This window comes from Lissotriton vulgaris, chromosome 12, assembly GCF_964263255.1.
Source record: "Lissotriton vulgaris chromosome 12, aLisVul1.2, whole genome shotgun sequence".
In the NCBI taxonomy this organism is placed as follows: domain Eukaryota; kingdom Metazoa; phylum Chordata; class Amphibia; order Caudata; family Salamandridae; genus Lissotriton; species Lissotriton vulgaris.
In genome coordinates this window covers 278,714,560-278,738,300 of record NC_141700.1, presented here as the reverse complement: position 1 = coordinate 278,738,300, position 23,741 = coordinate 278,714,560, and the positions used below count along the sequence as shown (strand labels likewise).

Sequence of the window (23,741 nt, the reverse complement as noted above, 5' to 3'; positions counted from 1 at the left end):
AGTTCTTGGGTCGATTTATCGGAGGTAGCAGCTCGCTGTACGTCTCTGACTGCGTGCAGCAGTATAGTAAGTCCGCCGCCCACCTTTTCTTGGTCGGTATCGGCCCTCTCATCCAACATATAGCAACTAGTCGTTTAGCGGTCAGCAAGGCTATATCCGCCAGGTGCCTCAAAGCCACCGGCAGCGTCTTGGAATAGCCCAGCAGTGCCAGGGCCGGACATGGTGGGATGTCTACGCCCAACATCAGTCCCAGTTCAGAGAAAACCCCCTGCCAAAATTTATAAATTCCAGGGCAAGACCAAGCCATATGAAGAAAGTCCGCCGACAGGAGGTGGCAACGCTCGCACTCCGCCGAGCCCCTCAGTCCGTACCTGTGCAACCTCTCAGGCGTGTAATATTCACGCTGTAGGTATTTGAAATGTACCAGTCTATGCCGGCTATTGAGCGACACCTTTCTGGTGTTTGTACAGCAATATTGCCACATCTCATCCGTTATCGTCAGCTGTAAATCACTCTGCCAAGCTAGCCTGGCTTTGGGGATCGGGCGTTGCATGTGCTGGTCCCCCAGTTTCTTGAGGTTCGTGACCAGTTTGCTGGACGATGGAGTTTTGATCACATAAGTGAGTTCCAGCACCTCCGGGGGTTCAGCTAATTACGGACCAAGCAACTCCTGAAGTGCAATACGGACCCTGTGGTATTGAAAACTGTGCAGCAGCGTCTTCCCGGTCTGGGACTGTAGCACCTGTTGGAGAGTCTTCACTGTCCCATTCAAGAAGAGATCCCCCATCTTATCTATGCCTAGTTCATGTAATGCCTTAAGTACCCCCTTCTCCGTCAACGGGGCAAGCCATACCGCCCATTCCACATGCATGAGGGGTGAGTACAGTAGTTCACTTTCTCGCGAGCGGACCAGCTCATGCCAGGCGTGATTCGTAGATGCTATAGAGTCCAAGATCCCAGTTCTGCGATCAACTAGGTGGCATATCGTAGCTGGGAGAGGAATGGGGTCCGCAAACAGACGTTCTAGTTTCATGTGCGGGATATCGGGGTTCCCATGGATCCAGGTGTGAAGGTGTGCCGCCTGCGCTAGTCTGTAGTACCGCTCCAAGTCAGGAGCCCCCAGTCCTCCCTGGTCATAGGGGAGCATTAAAGTCTGCCATTGGACCCTGGGCTGTTTACCTCCCCACGCAAGTCTGATAAGTGTCTGCGTGAGCTGCCGGAAAAAGGCCCTGGACAGCACCACTGGTATGTTGGTGAAGAGGAAGAGGAACCTGGGGAGAACCACCATCTTCATTATCGCTATTCTTCCCATCAGGGACAACGGAAGCTTGCACCACACCTCCACGTCATCCACAAGTTTAGTATACGCCACCCCATAGTTCTCACGCACAAGTATCTCGGGGTCAGTGTGCAAGCGAATCCCTAGATATCGGATGGAGTCCGTGGTCCACTGTAGTGGGTACTCCGAGTCAAACGGGTGAGTCACCGGGGTCAGGGGAAGCGCCACTGATTTGTCCCAGTTGACTCGCAGGCCAGACAGTGCACCGAATCTCACCACCTCCATCAATACAGACGCCAGGTTCGCCTCCGGCTCCCTAACGTACAACAGTGTATCATCGGCATACGTAGATATGCCAATCTTGTAGGTGGGGAAATTGATCCCCTCGAACCCATGATATTCTCTGATCGCACACGCCAGTGGTTCCGCTACCAGTGCATACAAAAGAGGGGAAAGGGGGCAACCCTGCCTAGTACCCCTACTGATCGCTATCGGGGCGGTGACCATGTTCCCTAGTTTCAGTCTAGCCGACAGTTTGTAGTATAGGGCCCCCAGCATCTGCAAGAAAGGTTCACCCAGTCCGTATTTCCTCAGAACCCTGAGCATGAACGGCCATTCAACCGAATCAAATGCTTTTTCCATGTCTAAGAATATAGCGACTGCCTTATTTTCCTGCCGTACGTGTTGTATGGTGCCTAACACCGTACGAATATTATATGTCAAATTCCTCGCGGGGACAAATCAGGCCTGCTCCGGGGCAACTAGCTCAGGGACCAGTATGGCGAGCCGCGCAGCCAAGACCTTCGCATACAATTTGGCATCGACGTTTATCAGGGAGAGCGGTCTATATGAGCCACATTCATTGGGGGGTTTCCCCGGTTTCGGTATTGTGATAAGGAGCGCCTCCCTCATAGACTTTGGCATGCTGGCAGATATCGTCAAAGAGAGACATCAAGTGCGGGATAAGTTTATCTTGGAAAGCCTTGTAGAAGGCCACTGTAAGCCCATCGGCACCTGGAGCAGTGCCTGACCTCATTCCCTCCAGTGCCTCCAAGATCTCTTCCTTCTGTATTGGCATCATAAGAAATTCCCTCTGAAAATTGGCTAGGAAGGGCATGTTGATATAACTAAGATAGTCATTGATTTCCTCTTCGAGCTGGCCAGATCGTGACTGATAGAGCTTAGTATAGTAATCTTGGAATTCTGCAAGTATGGCGCCCTCCTCAGTGACCACCTCCCCACTGGATGTAATTAATTCCTCAATCACCAACTGCAGCCTGCTGTTGCGCATGAGTCTTGCCAGCAGTGAACCAGGGCGATCCCTCTCCCCGTAGGTGAGTGCCGTGGCATACTTCCCCATGTACTGTACCTCTCTATCAGCTTCCTCGTTAAAGTCTATTATCAGGGTTTTAATTTGTTCCTCAGGGTCAGTGTTCTCTGCATGTCTAGATTGATGTTCCAGCTCAGATAATTGTGTCTCTAGGTGTTTCAGCCTCTGCCTAATAGCTCTGAGCACCCCAGAGTGTTTAGCCATCGTCATACCTCGGATGTACACTTTGAATGCGTCCCAAAGTGTTTGAACACTATCCACTGACCCCACATTGGTCTCAAAGTATGTGTCTATGTCCTCAGCCAACTTCCCTCTGAAGACCTCGTCTAGCAGTGAATATGGGGGAAACCTCCATGTGAACGGGGGAATTCTCCTAGCCGGAGCATCTAACAGCAGCAGTATTGCCGAGTGGTCCGACAATGTACGGGGCAGTATCACACACCCCCTCACTGAATTGAGAAGGGAGTGAGACGCAAACCAATAGTCAATTCTCGTATGTATGTTATGATAGGCTGAGTAATGTGTGTATCCTCCCCTCCCTGGGTGTCTATGGCGCCATACATCCACCAGATCCAGTTTTATCATTTCAGTCTGCATAAGCAACGCCGAAGCCGCTGGACAGCGAGCCATGCCAGCCGACCTATCCAGTTCCGGACTTAACACAAAATTGTAATCACCCCCCCATAACAATCTGGAACCCACATACTGTCTGCACATGTCTGCTAGGGAGGAGTAAAAGGCAGGGGTGTCATAGTTGGGACCATAGACATTCACAACCAATAAGTCATGACCTTTCCCCACACAGCGTGCAATTAGATAACGACCCTCCGGATCCACGACCATCTGCAACAACTTCAGCTGTGCTTTGGGGTTAGCCCACGTGATCACCCCCCTGGCATGCGTGGTGAAGCCCGCTGCTGCACAATTACCCCCCAGGCCTCTGGCTGTCAACATAGGGCTGGTAAGGGGGAGGTGCGTCTCCTGCAGGAGGGCAAGGTCAACTCGGTGTCTTTGTAAATAGCTCAGCACTTTCCGGAGTTTACGGTAGTCGTTCAACCCCCTGACATTCCAGGTTAGCACTCTAAGAGAGTTGGGGCCACCCTCCAACTCTAAGACCTCAGTGCCTGCCATTCCAACATAATCTGTTTAGTGAACTCGTACACCTTGTATCGCAGACACACTCTCGTAGTAGGCATTAAAACATCCCAACTGCTCCAGCTGAACATACCCAACCTGTTCAGAGAAGAACGTCCACCCCCCCACCCACAGCCGACCACCCCCAACCAGGTCAGACAGACCCCACTACCACCCATCCTCCCCCCACACAACAAGACAACCCAACAACCCCTGAAGTGGCTCTTGTCAGAGCCAAAGGCCGAAAGCGCAGGGGCAGAGGTTCCCAGCCAGACAACAGTTCAACGCTAGTCCGTTACTGCAATGCCGAGATACTCCTCCACCCTGCCCCCTATTAGCGATCGGCACCCTTGATAGGTTCGCCATACAGTCAATTAAGTGAACTCCCGCTTGTGGGAGGATACAATCCGCATAAATTAGCAGACCCAATGTCTTTCAATCTCCCTTAAACAATCAAAGCAGTGCACATATTAACCAGAAAGTTCTCACCCAGTAATTGTCTCACAGTGGGCCTGCACATGCCCTTCGTGTTCCAATGTCCGTCGTGCAACACTTTTCCCGCAAAGGTATCGTACGAGTAGTCCAATTCCCCCTTCGTCCCTGCAAATCATCTGGGGGCGATCCAGCTCGGCTTTTGTACTCACTCCCAATCTTCCATGTGAGAGGAGGCCTCGGCGTCCTCTCGGTGACTCCTCGGACTGTTCTGCCATTCTTTAGCCCACTCCTTCAGCGACTTTTTCAGCTCCGTAGGATCAGTGAAGACATGCGAGTGCCCCTGCCTATTGATACCGAGTTTCGCAGGGTACATCATGGTGTAGTCAAGCCCAAGGTCTCTAAGTTGTTTTTTGTACGGAGCAAAGCGCTTCCTCTCCTCCTGCACTTTTGCCGTGAAGTCCGGGTATAGTGAAATGTTCATGCCCTCATATTGTAGATCTCCCTTTTCTCTGGCCAATCGAAGTGCTAGATCCCTGTCACAGTAGTTCAACAGTTTCGCTATAATCGGCCGTGGAGGCGCTCCCGGTTGTGGCTTCGGCCCCAATGTGCGATGAGCTCTTTCCACTATGAACATAGGGGAGAAGACGTCGTCCCGTAGCAGCGCCCGCAATAACTTTTCGACAAACAGCTCCATTTTGCCAGTTTGGGTAGTCTCCGCCACCCCGGTGATGCGAACGTTGGAGCGCCGAGAATATGCCTCCAAGTCCTCAGTCTTGTCTTGAATGACCTGTAGGAGTCTGCCAAACTGTTTGCGATCTTTATCCCAGTCTGACTGTGCCTCCTCTGCCTCCGTCAGGCGTCTCTCCGCCATGTCGAGCCGTTCTGCATGCTTGTCGACTCTTTCAGACATGTGATCCATGCGATATGTCAGGGCATCGAGCTTAGTACCAATCGACGCCATGCTGTCCTGGAGGCCCTTTTCCATCGATACCAGCATTTCACGGATATCCGCACACAATGAGCTGTCCGGGGCAGCGCTGCGCGGCGAAGTCTCGGGGGCCGTCACCTCCGGCCCCTTCGCCTTACGCTGGTCAAACGATAGTTTGGCTTGTGTCCTGTCGCCTTTCCCCATGGCGGTCCTGGTAGTCATCAAGGTGAGCCGCACAGCCAACTGCGGTGCACAGCAAGGGGGAGCCAGTGGCGGCAACTGGAGCTGCACGGTCAGTTAGTGCCAAATAGCAGTGTGTTGCGCAGCAAGAAAACGAGCCCAAAATGGTGGCCGTGCGCATGACTGTAAGAGTAGGCCCGACCATAGGCCGCCAGACCGTTCCACTGTGAAAGCACTCCTGTTCCACCTCGCCGTCCAAGGGCCGAACAGAGGGTTATCGCCTTCCTGGACCGCACCCCACTCTCAACACTGCGCTAGTCTGCAGGCAGTGGGGCAATAGGATATCTCCCCCAGAGAGGGCAATCAGCCGATCACCGTCCCGCGCGGCTAGCACCGCTGCCAACACCCCCACGGGAGGCTCCTCGTTCTCCGCCTAGACGATCGCCAACCTGCCCCACTTCCACCGGAGGGTAGTTCGTATCAGCACTGCATAGCCACCCGTGCCTGGCCGCAGGTCTGTCCCACCGGTCCTTCTTCAGTGCGCAACACCGCACGTAGCGTGACGTAGCCCGGGCAGCACTGCAGGAAAGTCGGTGGATGCCGGCCTGGTCCGCCCCGGCGAGGTCTTCGCACCAGCAACGCTCCACTGCACCGTTTTGCAGCGGGGCAAAGATCTCCAACTGGACTGGAGCGTAGTCTAGAAGTTCACACCAACTTTTAGAGCTAGTTGGGCGCCTAAAGGATAAGTTTGACGGATTTTATCAGGGCTCAGGCGAGGAGCTCAACGCTCACACGTCTTTCATGGACGCCGGCAAGCTCCGCCCCCCAACAATGAAAGGTTTTATGGCTCCCTACTCCCATTCATTGCAAACTTTACCAATGGTGGGTTAATCACTGGGGCGATTTCAATCCAGTCCTAGACTCTACACTGAACCGCTCTGTGTCCTGCTACAAAACGTAGCCAATCCGCCCAACCCTGACACATGGCATCCAGGATCTCAACTTGTTAGACTTATGGAGGGAAACCCATGTGGGGTAGAAGGACTCTACCTACTATTCTAACGTCCATAGAACACCTACACGGATTAACTTCTTCCTAATTGCCACCTCTCTTCAACCTCGAATTCTATTGGCCACTGTAAGCACGAAAACTCTGTCAGACCACACCCCGGTGTTTTTGGTATTAGATGCAGAAGCACTCCCCAGAGCATGACCCGACATGGTACATGCATGAAATTCCAATCCGAGACCTAACACTGCGGGATTAAGTGCGAGCATCTTTGGAGCATTACTTAATGGAAAACGACACTTGAGAGGGGTCTTATGCTACTGTGTGGGATGCGGCCAAGACAGTACTGAGAGGCGAACTTATAATTCACACACCCACCTATGTGAAACTAGCTAAAGCTAAGATGGAGGATCTTGAGATCCACCTTTCTCGGGTCAAGAATCAACACAAAACTATGGGCCCAAATAGAGCAAACTAGAAACCATATCTCTTCCATTACAGACAATACAAGGGTGCCCCAAACTTACATACTCGACATTCTCAACCTTTTCAAGACCTATTATTCATCACTATACCAGGCCCAACTTCCACCAGCGGCCACCCAGGACCTATATCTACAAGATTTTGCCTTCCCCCCATCTCGACCCTATGATACTCCAAGAGTTGGTGTAGCTTATCACCCAATAGGAGGTGAGGAGAGCTATTCACCATTTAAAAGCCAACAAGGCCTCTGGGCATGATGGGTTCTCTGTATCCTTTTGTGATGCTTACTGTGAGTTGTCAGGGGAGCTCTTGGCTAATGTTTTTAATTCCTTCCTTCTCACCAATCCAGTAATGCCAACAATGATGAAGCCACAGTAACACTGCTATGGAAACCGGATAAGGACTTCATGTTCTGCTCCTCTTACAGGCCCATTGCTTCACTGAATTTTGATAATAAAATATATATCTCTATTTTGGTCTCCCAATTACACTCCATCTGGCATTTGTTGCTCTCTAGCTGCCAGTCAGGGTTAATTAGGAATAGACAGGCTTGGGATAATGTCAGGCTGACAGTAAACATGGTTTATGTGGGGGAACGGTCCAAAACTGTGACCCTCCTCTCGCTAGACATGGGGAAGGCATTTGACAGGGTGGACTGGCTATTCCTCCACATAGTGCGCTCGAAGTCTGTGTTGGGCCCCCAAATGACAACCTATTTTCTAGCCAATTATAAAACCTTGACGTCAAGCATTAGGGTCAACAGCTCCTCCTCTGTCGGGGCAACAGACAGGATTGCCCATCTCTCCTCATTTTTGCACTCGCAATGGAGCGGTTAGACCACCACCTCAAAACAAACACTGAGATCCAACCTCTCGAGGTAGATGGAGTACACTTCAAATTAGTGCTTTTCACTGACGATGTGTTGTGCATTCTTACATGTCCAGATATGTCTCTCCCACTGGTGTTGGACGAATTAAAACAGTTTAAAATGACCTCGGCCTTTTTCATTACCCATGCAAAGTCTAAGGGGATTTAGTAGGCGCATCCCACTGACAGGACCTGATACTTGCTCTCCACTTTTGGCCTGGCATTGGAGGCCCCCTCCCTGCATTACCTAGGGATCTCCTTGTCTAGCTCCATCCACACGCCCCATGAACACAAATACCTCCTATGTTGGAAGCCCTGTTTAAGGATGTCTACCACTGGGGTAAGCTGGAGATATCATGGTTGGGTCGTGTTAATGTCATGAAGATGAGCTACCTACCCACCCCTCTGGACTCCCCACAACACTATTCAGCATACCCAAAACAGTTGCTACAATTCGTGTGGTGAAATTCCACAACCCGAGTCCCAAGACCAACACTTTATAAGAGAACGTCTGACAGAGGGCTGGGGTTTCCTAATTCAGAACACTACATTCACGCCTCCCAGCTACAATCTGCTCTTAAAGGGTATTACCTCCCTTGTAGCAAACATTGGGTGCTCTTAGATCAGGTATGCCACACCATCCCTCTACACCATATTATGTGGTGAGGCCCCAAGATCTTTTTTACCCTCACAAACCCCACTGTACGCTACTGAGACTCTCCTGAGACATTGGGATCAAATGAGCCATCACCAGGAAGCCACTACATACATACCCTTCCCCACTCTCTCCTATTGTACTCAACCAGAGTTTGTGCCAGGCACACTTGATACTCATTTTGTGGATTGGGTAGGGGGAATGCCGTCACTTCTCGGGACCTTTACCAAGCTGGTGTTACTTGCAGGTAACGCTTCCATCTGACCACTGCAGACAAGTTTCGTCTCAACAAACTCCTACACTGGATAAACATAATAGTGAAAGATAAAGGTTGTTTCCCAAGGATCCACTAAGAACGGCATCACTCACCTTTATTCAGCCTTCTGTGACATTTCCCAGCCGCAGCCAACCCCTATCCATTCACAGTAGGAACAAGATTTAGGTATCACTATTGCTGATGACACCCGACAGCCGCCAGGACTATCCATCTGTTTACAGCATATGACCAATTTCTACAAACTCCTCACAAGATGGTATTTCTCCCCGGTCCAACTCCATGCCATGGTTGGAGGTTCCACTCTCTGCTGGCGGGTCCGTGAAGCCAGGGACATCTATGTAGACATGTGGTTGCACTGCATTCATGTAAAACGCTTCTGGTTAGAGGTGCACCTCTTGTTTCACCGAATTTGTTTGGTGACCCTATCAATGGATCCTTTAGTGTTTTGATTGGTAGAGGCTGGGCAAGATTCAGTTTATCCATACACGACCCCATGATCAACAATTGCCCCCACCTTGAAGAAACCTCACCTCCCAAGCCGTTCTTTATGGTGGTCTAAGGTGTGGCATGTATATTCATTCCATAGAAGGCTTGACCGCGATTATCACGGATAGGATATACACGTTTGATTGAACTTAACTGCTTTTCAAAACCTACATCAATAGGGACAGGGCAGGGGTGAACCGAAATACTCCCGTGCCGGATTCTTTACAACAAGCCTGACTAGGTGTTATTAGGCAGCAATTCTGAGGGGGGTAAAGATGAGTCCCTACAATGTGTACCTGATCATATGAGTCTGTGTAGCGATGATCTAATGGCTTGATGTTCCCACACTCCTTCTTATAACTGTACTGTGAGACAATGTGTGTTGCTCAGGTGACCAATGTGATGATATTATCTTTTTCTTTGTTCCCCTTTTCTTGTATTACGTGCTGCCAAAATACCTAGAAATAAATGTTTAAAAAACACAACTACACTTGACAAAAACCTGCATGTGTTCAGAGGTAGGATTTGCGACACTGACTGCCAAATCTGCTTTGTCGGCCAACATCATGTGTATGCTGCGACAAAACCACATGTCCCAGAATGCTTGAGAGCGGTTGAGAAAAAGCCATGACTTTCTGGTGTCACATATAATATGGGATCACATGGAAGCTGTGCATTGACACTATCCCCCAAAAAATAATTAACTTTGTACTACGTTTTGTACTGATCGAGATTTATTGCTGATTTCATGGGGAACAGGATCATTGTGTAACTCGTAGAGCATATCCATCCCTCTATGCATTCCTTCTCCTAGAGTCTGTTTCAGACAGATTTGCTGTCATTCCTATTCCTTCAGGCAGGTCCGGTGTTATAGCATTCCATTAAAGGTTTAATAATGTGTAATGTTATTTTACCTATTTATAGTAGGGTAGTTCAGGTCGTTTGAACCCATGGTGGCTAGAGCAGTCTTTTATCCGAAGGTCGCAGGGTGAAATATTGGCAGGGCACGCTCAGACTTGGATTGAAGAGGAGAATGGGTGCTATTAAAAGAGGGTTTCCGGGTGGTGCCACTGTAAACTGCATGGCCCAGTCTGGAGCTCTCATTGAGGCCATAATACATTGTGAGGATTGTACTTTAAGTTATTTTCATTTGTGCTATTATCATTATTATTATTATTAGGGAGATTTGTAAAGCGCCTGGTGTACGCCTGCAGGCGTGTCCCCGCGCTAAAGAAGTGGGTAAGCAGTCAAGCAGCCAGCACACCGTCTACCGTCTGAATAAGTGAGTTTTAAGTTTTGTTCTAAACAAAAGTTCAGATGACTCCAAGAGTAACTCTGACGGAAGGCCATTCCATTGCTTCGCTACCAGATACCTGAACAACCTTCCCCCCATACGCGCTTTCCTAATTTTAGGAATTTTCAGAAGACCTGTGCAGGAGGAGCGCAGAGACCTAGTAGGCTCATACCTGGTTACCAGGCTCTGTAGCGGGACAGGGGCTTTGCCACCCAGGATGCGATGACATGTGGCTAGGGCTCTGAATTCCACTCTGCTCCTAACAGGAAGCCAGTGCAAGGCCTGGAGTGCTGCCTTTGAGGAAGATCTTCTTGGAAGCCTCAGAATAAGGTGAGTGGCAGCATTTTGCAGCACCTGGAGGCGATTGAGAGCCTTTCCCGTGGCCCCCAGATACAGCAGATTGCCGTAATCCAGGCGTGAGGTGACTAAGGCATGCACCAGCGTCCGACGAGCAGAAATGGGCAGGTAATCCAAGACCTTTCTCAGAGTTCTTAGAACTCCGAAGCATGTCCCCACCACACGGCCAATCTGGGGGCCAAAGGCAAGGTCAACATCCAGCCACACCCCAAGATTCCTAACTTCCTGGCAGGGAACAGGTGTCTCTCCTAAGCAGGGCGGCCACCATGCCGACGTCCACACAGATGGACATCCCCCCACCACGAGCACCTTGGTCTTGCTGCCATTAAGTTTCAGGCAGTTGGCTGACATCCAGGTTGCCAGTTCTATTATTGTACTTGATTGCAATAGTTTTACTCATAATAAATTTGTATTTACAATCCCTACACTTTGCAAGAATAAAACTAAACAAAACAATTAGTAGTAGTTAAGATTCGGCGTTGGTCAGTGTGTGTTGGTGTGTACCAGTGTGGGTGTGCATGTGTAGTGGTTATTGGGGAAGTGACAAGCCCGTGATTTAGCTTGCATGCAGTTCCTTTTCCTGGGCTGCTATCACCTTGTCTGTCATGCGTTTTGAGAAAAGATCACATCACATTCTGGGCTGTTTTAAGGCGACTTCTAGGCCATTATACGGAACAAATTGGGTAAATTCTAATTTTTAGTTTATTTCATGGGCATCAACGCTTAATTCTAGTCTCTATAAACTGTGACTCAAGTGTCACACATTAGAAATTAAAATGTCACACATCAGTACACTGTAAACATGAAAGTGTCACACATAGGCATTCTGAAGACTTGTCAGCTATGCTTGTTATTATGCCAAAATGTAAATAGGGCACGATCTTTATTGCATCTGGTAATTACCGGATGAAATAAACATTGCATCACTTTTAATCGTGATCCCTGCAATCCCGAGGGATCACAATTTAATGGGACTCGTGTAATTAGGCGCTCAGCTTTCTTCTCCCTGAACATGAGAACATAGGGGCATATTATCAAGAACGGCGATAAAATTATCGCCGCATTAGCGGCAAAAAACTGGCGATAATGGGCATGATAATATGCCCTTGTGAATTCCCATAGCAGCCCAGGTTGTAGTGTTAACCTGGGCTGCTATGGGAATTCACAAGAGCATATTATCAAGCCCATTACCGCCGTTTTAGCGGCAGTTTCCTGCCGCTAAAGCGGCGATAATTTTATCGCTGTTCTTTATAATATGCCCCATAATCTTGTTTTTTCTCAGTTTTTAGACCTATATAGTACTACATTTTCACACAATGTGCTGAGACAGGTGTAAATAAAAAACAAATAGTGCCCCTCAAACTGGAATTGTTCCCCCAATCGACAGCTGTCCAATGATCAGAAGAGCCGGTGGAGCAAAATGAAATGTAGCTTTTCATGTACACTAGAGCTGATAACATGTATGAATGATCTTTTAGCCACACAACGTTCGACTTTGCATAATTATAATGGCAATTCTTTCTCCTCTTCTAGCGACCCTCGGCACATGATGGGTACACTCTTTTTATCGCTAATGACAGAGGCCATTTGATGTGTGAATCAATGAAGTCGAAGGTGAGTTCTGTCCAGTGGCGGCTGTTGGCTGTTAAAAGTGGTCGGGCGAAATCCTCGTTTTTTATTTCACTGAGCGAGACAGAATCACTTGCTTGGAGGGTTTGCTTACACTTGCTTGCATTCATTGTTTCGCCTATTCTCGCTCGGTCATAGATACTTCCTCTCATTCACAATTGCAATCACTTTTACTTACTCAAACTCAGTTTCACTGACTCATGCGGTCTCACTCATTCTCACTCTGACCCACACAGTCTCGGTAACTCTCACTCAGTCCCATTCAATCTAAGTCATTCTGATTGACTCACTCTCACTCCGACTAACTAAGTCTCACTCAGTTTCACTCTAACTATTTTCCGCTCAATCTCACACTTCACCTAGCTTCCACGAATCTCCCCATGATTCACCTGTTCTCCCTGATTCATCCAGTCTCACTCATTCCGGTTCACTCAGCCCACCCATTCTCACTCAGTCAAACTCAGTCCCACTCATTCTGGCTCACACAATGTCACTCTGACTCACTGAGACTCACCAAGTTTCACTCTCTCTTAATCTGGCTCACTCATTTCTGCTCAGTTTTACTCATTCTCACCTAGTTTTCCTGAGTCTCAACATAACTCCCTTGTCCTCCCAGATTCACTTAGTCCTATTCATTTTGATTCAGCCTCACTCATACTCAATCAGTCTCATGCATTCACACTCAGTTTCACTCATTCTGAGTGACTCAGCCTCACAGTGACTCAGTCTTACTCATTCACAGTCATGCTCGGTCATTCTCACTCAATCTCACTCATTTTCAATGATTCGCTCAGTCATGCTCAGTCATGCTCACTCAGACTCACTCATTCACACTCTTTCTGACTTAAACTCACTCAGGCTCTATCATTCTCTCTCACTCTGACTCATTCAGTCTCACTCACTCTCATACTGACTCACTCTGTCTCACTCATTCTCTGACTCACTAAGACTCACTCAGACCAGTCTCACACACAGTAACATGTAGTTACACTCCCTGTCATTCTCCGTCACTCGTTTATTCATTCTCACTTGTACTCACTCTTCTTATCACTCATTGTCCTCACGTTAAACTCAGTCCTTCACTGACTCTCACATTTACACTTTTACTCACACATAGACACACCTGCTCATATATACGCACACACTCTCACGGACACACACACTCACACATACATACACTTCACTTAAGAGCATTTTTACCTACCGTGCTGTCTGTGCAGGACCAGGCCCCGTTTGCTGCTGCATCTTTCGGCTTCGGACACTTAAAACTGAAACCTCGAACCTGCGCAGTCACAGATTCGCGTTTTCAGTGTCTGCTCGTTCACCCACCCTTTCCCAACTCTATTATGAGTTGGGAATAAGTGGGGTGACTGGCTGATTGACATGTAGTCATGGGCACTGTAGGGCTTAAGTCTGCAAGGCCTGTGTCTACATTTATCTGTGGCACTTTACCTCCTCACAGATTGTGAGGCACTAAGGCATACCAGGGGCCTGAGACCCGCCCTGGGTAATCTCTGATGTCTGGTGCAGGTACCTTTGTTCTGCCAACCACCCTACGTGCCCTCATTCCAATGACCTGCCTAGAGAACATTCTAAACATAACACACCATCCTCAAGGCAATCTCTTGATCCCCATAGCCATAAACTAAATACATCTTCTCCCTTTAATTTTGAAAAACACTGCTTGCGATGGATAACGAAATACAATAAACTTTACAAGTTATTTAAAATAGGCAAAACAAAATAATGCAAGTAAATAGAAAGATAAGAACTTTGCAGGAACAATATTTGCTTTCATAATACTCTCTAGATCCCCCTAGTACACACTTGCTACGAAATCATCAAGGCGTCTAGGTTTCACAATAGGTCTCCCTGACCTAGACGTCCTATGTTCTGTCATATAGATTTCCTCTATTAGAGTTTATCCAGGATTTGTTACACTGGTTTCTTGACTACTCCTGGGTGTCACGCCACAATTCTCCTCACTCGTGATTGCCTTGAATACTGTAGCATGATTTCCACTTTTTGGGCCCACATCATCGATCCAGTCATAACTTCTTGCCTTAGACTCGAGATTCTTCCTCCTTCCGTATCCACTGTTACTACCCTCACATTTACACATAAAGACAAGCTTTTAGCGTGTCAGACCTTGCCATCACTCAACAAAGCTTTCTCACCTCTAACAGAGCTGGAAACCTACTTTCACCATTCCTGAACAGTCTAACTTTTTTCAATTTCACAAAATCTCCAACCTTAAGATTGACCTTTTTTACACCTTGTAAGGAATAATACCTATGGTTATACTTCACTTGGTTTATCTTAATCCGTTCCCTTACCACCATGGGTGACCAATCCACTTTTTCTGTCCTAAGTAACCAGCCCATGTTATCTTTGGTATGGGGTTTTTCTGCCCTCATCAATTCAAATGGATCATATGCAGTAGAGGCACAGTGAGTAATCCTATGGGCTCCAACTGTTTTAACCAGTTCCTCCTCCCAATTCTTGGTATGGCTGTTAGCCTAATAAATGAGGCATCTATTAAATGAGGCCTTTAATTACCCTATTGAAACATTCCACACTGCGATTTCCTTCAGACTGATAAAAAGCAGTAGTTTTTTGCTCTATACCAGTTGTCACCATTAGTCCCTTAAACATATCAGAAATTAATTGTCCTCCATTGTCCCTCACAAGGATTTTGGGCAATCATTGCCTACGAAAAATGTCTTCCAGAAATTTGACACCTCCTCGGCACCTGCTTTTTCTACTATTTTGATTTCTGGCCATTTAGAGAAGTGGTCTATAGGTACCAAAATGAGTTTGTCACCATACCAATCATGATCCAGACCAAACAGATCCACGCCTACCCTCTCCCATGGCAATGAAGGAACCTCTGCAGGAGGTAAGGGAGGATCAGATGTAACCCTGACCTAAACTGACTTCATACATATTGCACACTGTCTCACAACCCTTTCAATTTCTTTATCAGCTGCTGGCCATCACTAAGATTGTTTTACGCTCGCCTTTGTTTTTACAATCTCCAAGTGGCCCTCATGACACAAGTTAATGACTTTGCCTCGCAAAGTTCTGGGTGGAATTAGCCGCCACCCTCTCAAAAAGAATCCTTCCTTCACTGACAACTTATTTTTAACTACCCAAAATACAATTCATTCCTTCTCCAAAACTTTCTTATTTCGGCACCCTTACTTCACATATTCCATAATCTTGGTAAATGTTGAATCTTGTTCTTGGAATGCCACGCATATTTTGGTATCAATGCTTATTAGTTGATCAGGAAACACTAACGCCAATAAATATTCATCCCATTCATTGCTAGTATTCTCTATTATAGGTAACAGCATTCTCCTTAGGTAGAAAGTCTGTAATTATCTTCCGAGACCCTAGAACATAAACGCACAGTCCAACAAATACATAGACAACCTGGTAATCCTTGATGAAACATTGTTGAGACCATGTGAAGTAAGAACATTAGTCTAAGGTCACTCCTTACCACAACTTTTGTGAACTGCCTGAAATGTGTAAGACCCAACACACATACTAAGGTTTCCATTTTAATTATGGAGTATTTCTCTGCCATGGCAGTCAAAGCTCGTGAAGCAGATGCTACAACCTGTTCCGTACAGTGTCCTTGTACCTGGGTTATTAAGGCACCAAGGCCTAGATGTAGGTAATTTTATTTTACCATTTCTTAAATACCGAATTTTACCGATTCGGTATTTGAGAAGTGGTAAAATAGAGGGGGGGGGGTGTAGGTATTACAGAATCGGTAAATACTGAATCGTTAAGATTCGGTATTTACCGATTCTGTAAATACCGATTCGGTAATGCCCATTGATTCCTATGGGCATTGAAGCCCATAGGAATCAATGGGCATTACCGAATCGGTATTTACCGATTCGGTAAATACAGATTCCAGCCAAGGGTGCATGGGGTGTCACTTTGACACCCTCTAGCACCCCAAATACAGGCATGTGTGCCATGTGGCACACAGACATGCCCTAAGGGCATGTCTGTCTGTCACATGGCATAGGTGTACATGCACACATGTGCATGCATACCTGGATTCGGTATTTTACCTCCCAATTGGATTGGGTGGTAAAATACCGAATCTGAAAGGCCTTTGAGACTCAGAAGAGTCCCACCTACATCTAGAAGTTACAGAATCGGTAAAAATACCGATTCAGTATTTTACCGATTCGGTAAATTTACCAATTCTGTAAAATTGGCCCCCTACATCCCAAAAACCCATTTACAGGTCGGTAACGGCGGAAATCGTCCGTTACCGGCCGGTAAATGGCCACCTACATCTGGTCCCAAGTCCTTTGCCGCTGGCATCAGTGGTAATAATGCTACTGAAATTAGGATCAAATTGTTGTAATGCTGGATCCATATAAATGCCCTTTTTGATGCGGTCAAAAACTTTTTCCCACTCTTCTTTCCACAGGAACGAATAACCTTTGTTAGTAACTACAATAATAGTGTACACCTTTTCAGAAAATTGTATACAAATTTGTAATGGAATTGCTCTAGTCTTAAAAAGGAATGGACCTCATCTTCACTTTGGGGCATAGGAGCTTGTATTATGGCCTCTTCAAATTCTGTTTTGAGTGTAATGCCTCTAGAACGTATTTCATGCCCTAGCTATGTTACTTTGTTCTGTGCAAATTTAAATTTAGACATTTCGGCTGTTAAATCATACTCCTCCAAGGTTCTTAACATCTTGCTTAACTCTTCGTCATGTTCTGTCCTGTCTTTGCTCATTATCAAAATGTTATTTTAAAATATTATGACTTTTCCTCTATTTCCAAATAGCTAATACAGTAACCTCTGAAACATGGCAGAGGTAGAGACCATTCCAAAAGGTACTGTCTTAAATTGGAAGCATCCAATGGGTGTAATAATAAAAGCAGTGAGATGCTTGTTTTCTTCATTCAATTGTACCTGGTGGTACGCAGAGGTAAGAAATATAGTGGAGAACCACTCCATACCTTTGGTTACAGACAGTAGCTCATTAACGCTTGGTAAAGGGAACATATCCACAAAGATGTGTTTATTTAATTCCCTTAATTCCACACACAAACAAACACGTCCATTAACCTTACCTTTTACCACCAAGGGGACTACCCAATTAGATGATTCAATCTGTTCAAGGATGCTAGATTCTACCAATGTGTTCAACTCTTGGGTTACCTCCTCTCTGGCACTAAACAGAATGTTTCTCACTTCATGAATAGATGGACTTTCGTTTTTTTAACACTATCCTGTGGACAAACCCTTTTATTTCTTCCACTTTCCTAGACAATACGGTGGGAATTTCATTCTCTAATGTGTGCACATCTTTTTTGACATCCTGAACCACCAACACAGGACCCACACTATATAGTTCCAATGGTATCCCCTACTCTCCCTGGTCTCACCATCCCAGAACAGTTGGACCATTTTCTGTAACATACATTTTACAATCTGCCTCTCTACCTTTGAACTCGAACAGCAGGTTACGGAACCCAAGAAGATTTATATTTTCTCCTGTGAAACTTTGGGGATTAATGTCTGGTTCTACTAAAGTAGGGCCTATTTTAGGTAGAAATAGTTCTCCCCATACTTCTTACTTAAGGATGGTATATGGTGACCCAAGTCAGCTATCAATTGCTCGTGAACTCCTCCTGCTACCATATCGCAAATAGGTTTCTTCCTATTATGACCATTAATTTCCATCACCTTATCCTGTATGCATAATACTTCTGATATCTCAGAATCAGAAGGATTACTCTGATCATACTCTTCCACTACACACTTGATTATCTTAGATTTATAGCACTCCCTCGCATAATGTCCCATAATCCCACATTTTTTGCATTTTTGACCCATGGCTGGACACCTCTTGTCATGAGCCAAGTGGGTGGAACTATTTATTATTGTATCTTGCGCACACCAGTTTATTTCTATTTGTGTGTGACTAATGGAGCTAACTAATCTATTTCTCTATTTTTTTCTGTGGTTTAGCATGCTAGTCAGGAATGTGGCTGCAGGCTCTCAGGCACAATGCAGACTATGCTCTGTGGCAGAGGCTGACTGCGTCCACATGGTCTGGGCCTGTTCCCAAACTGGCCCACTTCTGTGAAGAGATAGTGAGCGATGTTGCTATATTTCTGGGCCTCCAGATTCATTTTACCCCAAATATTGTACTATTTGGTCTATTAGAAGACGTTGTAGAGCGGAGGATTGAACTGACCTTTTTTGGGGTGACTACATTGGTGGCCACACAAGACATTGCCCACAAATGGAAGTCCCCAGAATCCCTCTCGATGGCAGAACAGAGGAAGGATGTGAACTGGGGTGCCTATCAGAAGCACTAATACACAAGACGCAGGGATGCCCTCAAAAGCATGAAAAGATCTATGGAAAGTGGTTGGACTACCATGGACTTTATGTAGGGTCTTAACATGTGTAATTTGTATTGTGCTTGTATGTGAAATTGGTCTTACTGTGAGTTATTACTGTTGTAAAATCAACAAAAGTTGGTTATCAAAGAAATTCTGATACATGTGAATTGGTAACCCCAATTGGCAGGGACTTTAACACCCCACTAGTCCCTGGTACCAGTGATACCAAGGACATGGGACTTAAAGGGGTCACCAGGGCCTACGGCACTGATTGTGCCAGCCTGAGTAACCCCCGTAAATACTTGACAGCAGTCCTGCCATTGCAGACTGCAGGAGCAGTGCAAACTACTCAACCTCGACATTGCCATCACCATGAGTGGCAAGGTCAAAGCATTATTTTTAATATACGTCAGCCACCCCTAAGGTATGCCTCATAAGTCCAGAAGGCAGGGTGCATTATATCACAAATGTGGACATATAAGTGCAAGCTTATATGTCCCTATAGTAGCCTCTTTCCAATAAGGGCTACTATAAGTGTACATGGGGCTGTAGGATAACATGGGATGGCACCCGAACACTCCAAGGTGATCAGTTTCATGATGGTCCCACTGAAAAGGGTCATGTTCGGTATCAAACAACTTGTCTCATCAAACCTGACTTGATTTCCATGTCGGATTTGATGTGACATGCACCCAGGTGGCTACCTTAGAGGTTGCTAACCTTGCTGCCCCACCCTTTCCTGTGCCCTGGCTGACAGCCTGCAGCTTCTTTTATCAAGACAGGAATCTGACCCTGGCCAGGAGATGTGAACACTCCCAGGAGTCAGAAACAAAGGTCTACCTAGGAAGGTGGTGACAAAAAAAACAGACATAGGTAGATTTAGAAGCGCACCACCATTTCAGAGACTTTGGGCGAGAGTGTGAACCTGTCCTTCCAATTGGCCGAGAACTTGTCCAACTGATCCTTGAGACATTCTTGCAGAGCTCTCATGTGGAGATGGGAGTTCGGAGTCAGAAAAATACACGAAGCCAGTAAGTAATGTAAGGATTAGACTGGAGTAAAGGTTTATTTGCTGTGATTTATATGCAGTACTAATCAGTGGAGAAGATTGCTTGTCAACTGCTAGTGTAGATGGGCTTCTTGAGGTATTGATGCCTTGATGAGCCAGCTGTCTAGATACGGGAAGACGAATATTCAGAGTTTTCTGATGTGTGCAGCTACCACTTCCATACACTTTGAGAAAATTCTGGGGGCTGGTTTGAGGGCAAATGGAAGGACTTTGTACTGGTAATACAACTCCCTGTTGTATTTGGCGATAGATCTGATGCAGTGCAAGCATTCAAAACAATTATCTTTCATTTTTAATCCACTTGTTGTCTAGTTTTAGATTTAGAATGGGTGTGAATTAACTTTTGGGGGCCTTTTTTTCAACCAGAAAGTAACAGAAAAAATACCCATGCCTTGTTGTTTGGTAGGAACAGTCTCCAATGCATGCCTCTGCAGAAGGATGTTTACTTCCGATAACAACATGTGCAGATGTCGATTGGATGGTTTTGGTCCGATATTTGGAGGAAGACTGGTAAATCTGAGACAAGATGCATTCTGTACAATATTTAAAACTCAGGTGTCTTTTGTGATGGAGTGCCACTCTATCAGGAAATTAGAGATACTTCCCCATACCAGAGTGGGTAACGGAAGAGGGGGATTTAGAGATCAATGTTCAGAGCCTTCGGTAGGATTTCTTCCTTGAGCAGGCTGTCGACTAGCTCTTCTGGGTTGACAGTACTCGTGACGAATCTGCAGCAGCACAGATTTTTTGGTTGGAGACCATCATGCCATCATTTGCCACTTCAAGACAGCCTTCTCATTGATGTGTCGAGAGGTCTTTTGCAAAGTTTTGTAAAGACTTCCACAAGGCTCTGTTGTATCTGCCCAGGAAAGTCGATTCACTTGCTGCTTTCATGGTAATGGCAGCCATACCACAAACCTTGTGCCCACTGAATCTAACTCTTACTCTCCTTGTCTGGTTTTACTGTAGATGATGGAGTAGTGGTATGTTGTTTCTTTGCCGCAAGGATGACCACAGAATAAGCGGAAGGGTCTAAGCGGAGAAACAGTGGGCCTGCTATGGATGTCTGTACTACTTTTTCAACCTTGACAGAGCAGATTTGGCTGAGACCGGTGTGAGGAACAGCTCTATGGCTGGTCCAAATTGGCCTGGAGCCAATGGTAGGAGCGGTCTGGATGCTGGTCCTTGAAGCAGCGTCTCAAACATTACTCATGTAGAAGGTGTGGGAGCCCATATTGTAATGTTTAATTTTGATGCACCTCTCACTAGTACCTCCTGAAAGGTGTTTATGTCATCCACCGGAGAGACCATTGGTTGGGGAGAGTCAGACAGTGTTAGTGAATATCTGCCTGCACTGATTGAGCTGATTGAGCGCCAGCTTGACCATGTTTTAGACCTAGACCTGGAAGCATGATGGCGGTGTGTGCATCTAGAGTACGGTCGTGATGAGGAACGCCGGGACCTGTGGCAATGCCTGGAATGTTATGAAAGATGACGAGATGTGGAACATGAACATCGCAGAGAAGACAGAGGCCTCAGAGGATAGTCTTCTACAGGGTGGATGTGGAAGAGGCCGCGGGGAAGATGAAGTTAGAGGAGGAGTAGGAGTAGGAGAGTCTGGCAGCAACATAGGTAACAAAGTAGAATAAACCCTAGAGTCATTAGACGATGGTGGGTGTCCAGATCTTGATTTTGTTACTTTTCCGCAGGTCTGGATTGTCTCAACGTTGATTTTCTCCTATGTCTCAACATCGACATACACCTCGATGTTGAACTTCTCCTGCGCCTCAACATCATAGTCTCCTTCGACGTCGTCCTTCTATGTCTCTACACCGAACATCATCTCCTCTTCGATGTTGGCACAGCCCTCAATAGTGAATATGTAGACATTGGACCTTGTCTCGATGTTGATGTTCTCAGTGTTGACCTGGAACCACGTCATTTTTTAAGTTTTTTAAGTGAGCTTCTCGTTTTGGATCTCCCACGCCTGAAGTCATCAGAAGAAGGTGAAAGAGCCCTGGTAGAGGACTGACCCTCTCTTCGCTCTTTGAATGTCCCACCTTCTGATTGTCCTTGTATCGCTCCTCTGTACTATGGAGTTAAATCTTCTACATTTCCCTTATAAATTCTGCAGAACATCCTACAGTGTGGACATCTGTTAGGAATACGGCTCTTAGGAAGCAGATGGTGCAGACATTAAGAGGGTCTGACCTGGCCTTCTTTCTTCACTAGGAAAGACACTTGTCAAATAAGGATGGTATTTTATTTGACCAATGGAAAAGAAATTCAGGCAAAAAAAGACAGAAAAACACTGGGGCTGATGAAATCCATTGAAATAAAAGTTGTCAATAAATTCCTTGAGAGATTTTTGAAGGGAAAAAAAGCTAAAAAGGCCAAGCTCAGTGCTCCAAGATCCTGTCACCAAGAGCCAGAACAAAGAACTGAAGTAACTGCCACCTGCTGTGCATGATAAGATATCAGTGGTCTCTGGGCCCTTAAAGGCACAGATGCTGTTTTTCACATTTACAAAATGGCGGCCTATAAGGTTACGCCATCCTATTTTCCTTCCTCTTTCTCTTTTTAAAAAGGGTTTGTGAATGAGGTTTAAGTAGTCAAATAACTTTGTTCAAATTAAGTGGCCTAAATGTATTTGTACATATGTATTCATTACCCTTTTTAAAATGTGATCTGAAGAAATTGGCCATTGAAGCCTATCTTATTATCTGCACAATATTCATGTCCTAAGTGTTTTTCCAGGCCTTTCTGAAGAAAAGCAAACATCTACACTTAAGAAGACATATTATGAAAAGCGCTCCAGGATCCACACATGTGGGCGCGACTATTCAATGCTTATGACTATCAATGAAGATCCCCTGGGACAGAACCAGGGTGTCCAAGAAGGCCCATGGTAGGAGTGACTAGAAAAAGGGTGCTTAGACTTCCCAGCAGGGGAAAGATATGAGCAAAATCAAGAATAAAAATAGAGCCCCCAAATGTCTTCTCAAGAGAGTGGGCCCAAGACTCTTCCTAATCCAAAGGTAGTGGTTATCAGTGAAAGCACTGGAACCCTACAAAGGCTTCTGGGATACACAGTGACTGTCATCCTACAAGGCATAAAAGAGGATCTGCAACATGCTCCAAAACTTATCTTACTGGTGGACAATGCAAGGGATTGGCTAGCATAGGAGTGGGGGGCGGAAGTGTAATTATGGAGAGGTCAGACGTCACACAGAGGCTACTTTCGTTTCATTGGGTGGGCTGGACATTGAAGCCCTGGCACTCTAGCCTCCAAGCATGGAGAATTACAGACATAGGCCAAAGATGAATGGACTAAAGTAGAGGCTCTGAGGGATACAGGTTCCAGTGTCACTATGGTGACAGCTAAGCTGGTTTCCCCAGACCAAATGATACCTGGTTTTAGTCACCAGATAACCAATGCTGCCAATGAGAGTGCGCTCCATCCAATGAACGAATGAATGAAAGAATGCAACACTGATCTTGGGGGAGAGGCAAGATGGTGGTCGCTTGAGACTAAAGCAGCACGCAGACCACTAGAGAGCCCTAGTAGTATTTACATGCAGACGTGAGGAGATGACTCTCAAAGTGCAAGGGGAAGTGACATGCGGTCCTCCAAGAGTATAAAGTTGTTATGTGCACCTGATTGGTACAGTAATTAGACTGGCGGTTCTGCGACACCTTAACAAACTGATCCTTGTGATTCTTACCTTTCTGATACATTGGCTCCTGTACCAGCGGACGTCATGTGGCAGAAACCAGCCGGCGGAGCTGCCAAATTGAGGATTACCCATCCCACGCTCAAGGGACATCTGGAGGTGGGAGAGACTAGCATTGATGCCGCGGTTGCGTCGCCCGCACAGACACCTCGGCAGGGGCGCAGAGGCTAGCAAGCAGAACAGCGCAAGCAAAC

General features: G+C 46.4%; 1 protein-coding gene across 2 annotated transcripts in view; it reads left to right on the top strand.

Annotated features, from left to right (window-relative positions):
* The window catches only part of CFAP126 (cilia and flagella associated protein 126), a 429,039-nt gene that overhangs the window by 225,300 nt on the left and 179,998 nt on the right, over window positions 1-23,741 (top strand). For both annotated transcript variants that reach the window (XM_086945044.1, XM_086945043.1), the window contains exon 3: window positions 12,248-12,328. In XM_086945044.1, the coding sequence (XP_086801170.1) occupies window positions 12,305-12,328 (24 nt within the window). In that variant the 5' untranslated portion in view covers window positions 12,248-12,304. The remainder of the gene's footprint in view (window positions 1-12,247; window positions 12,329-23,741) is intronic.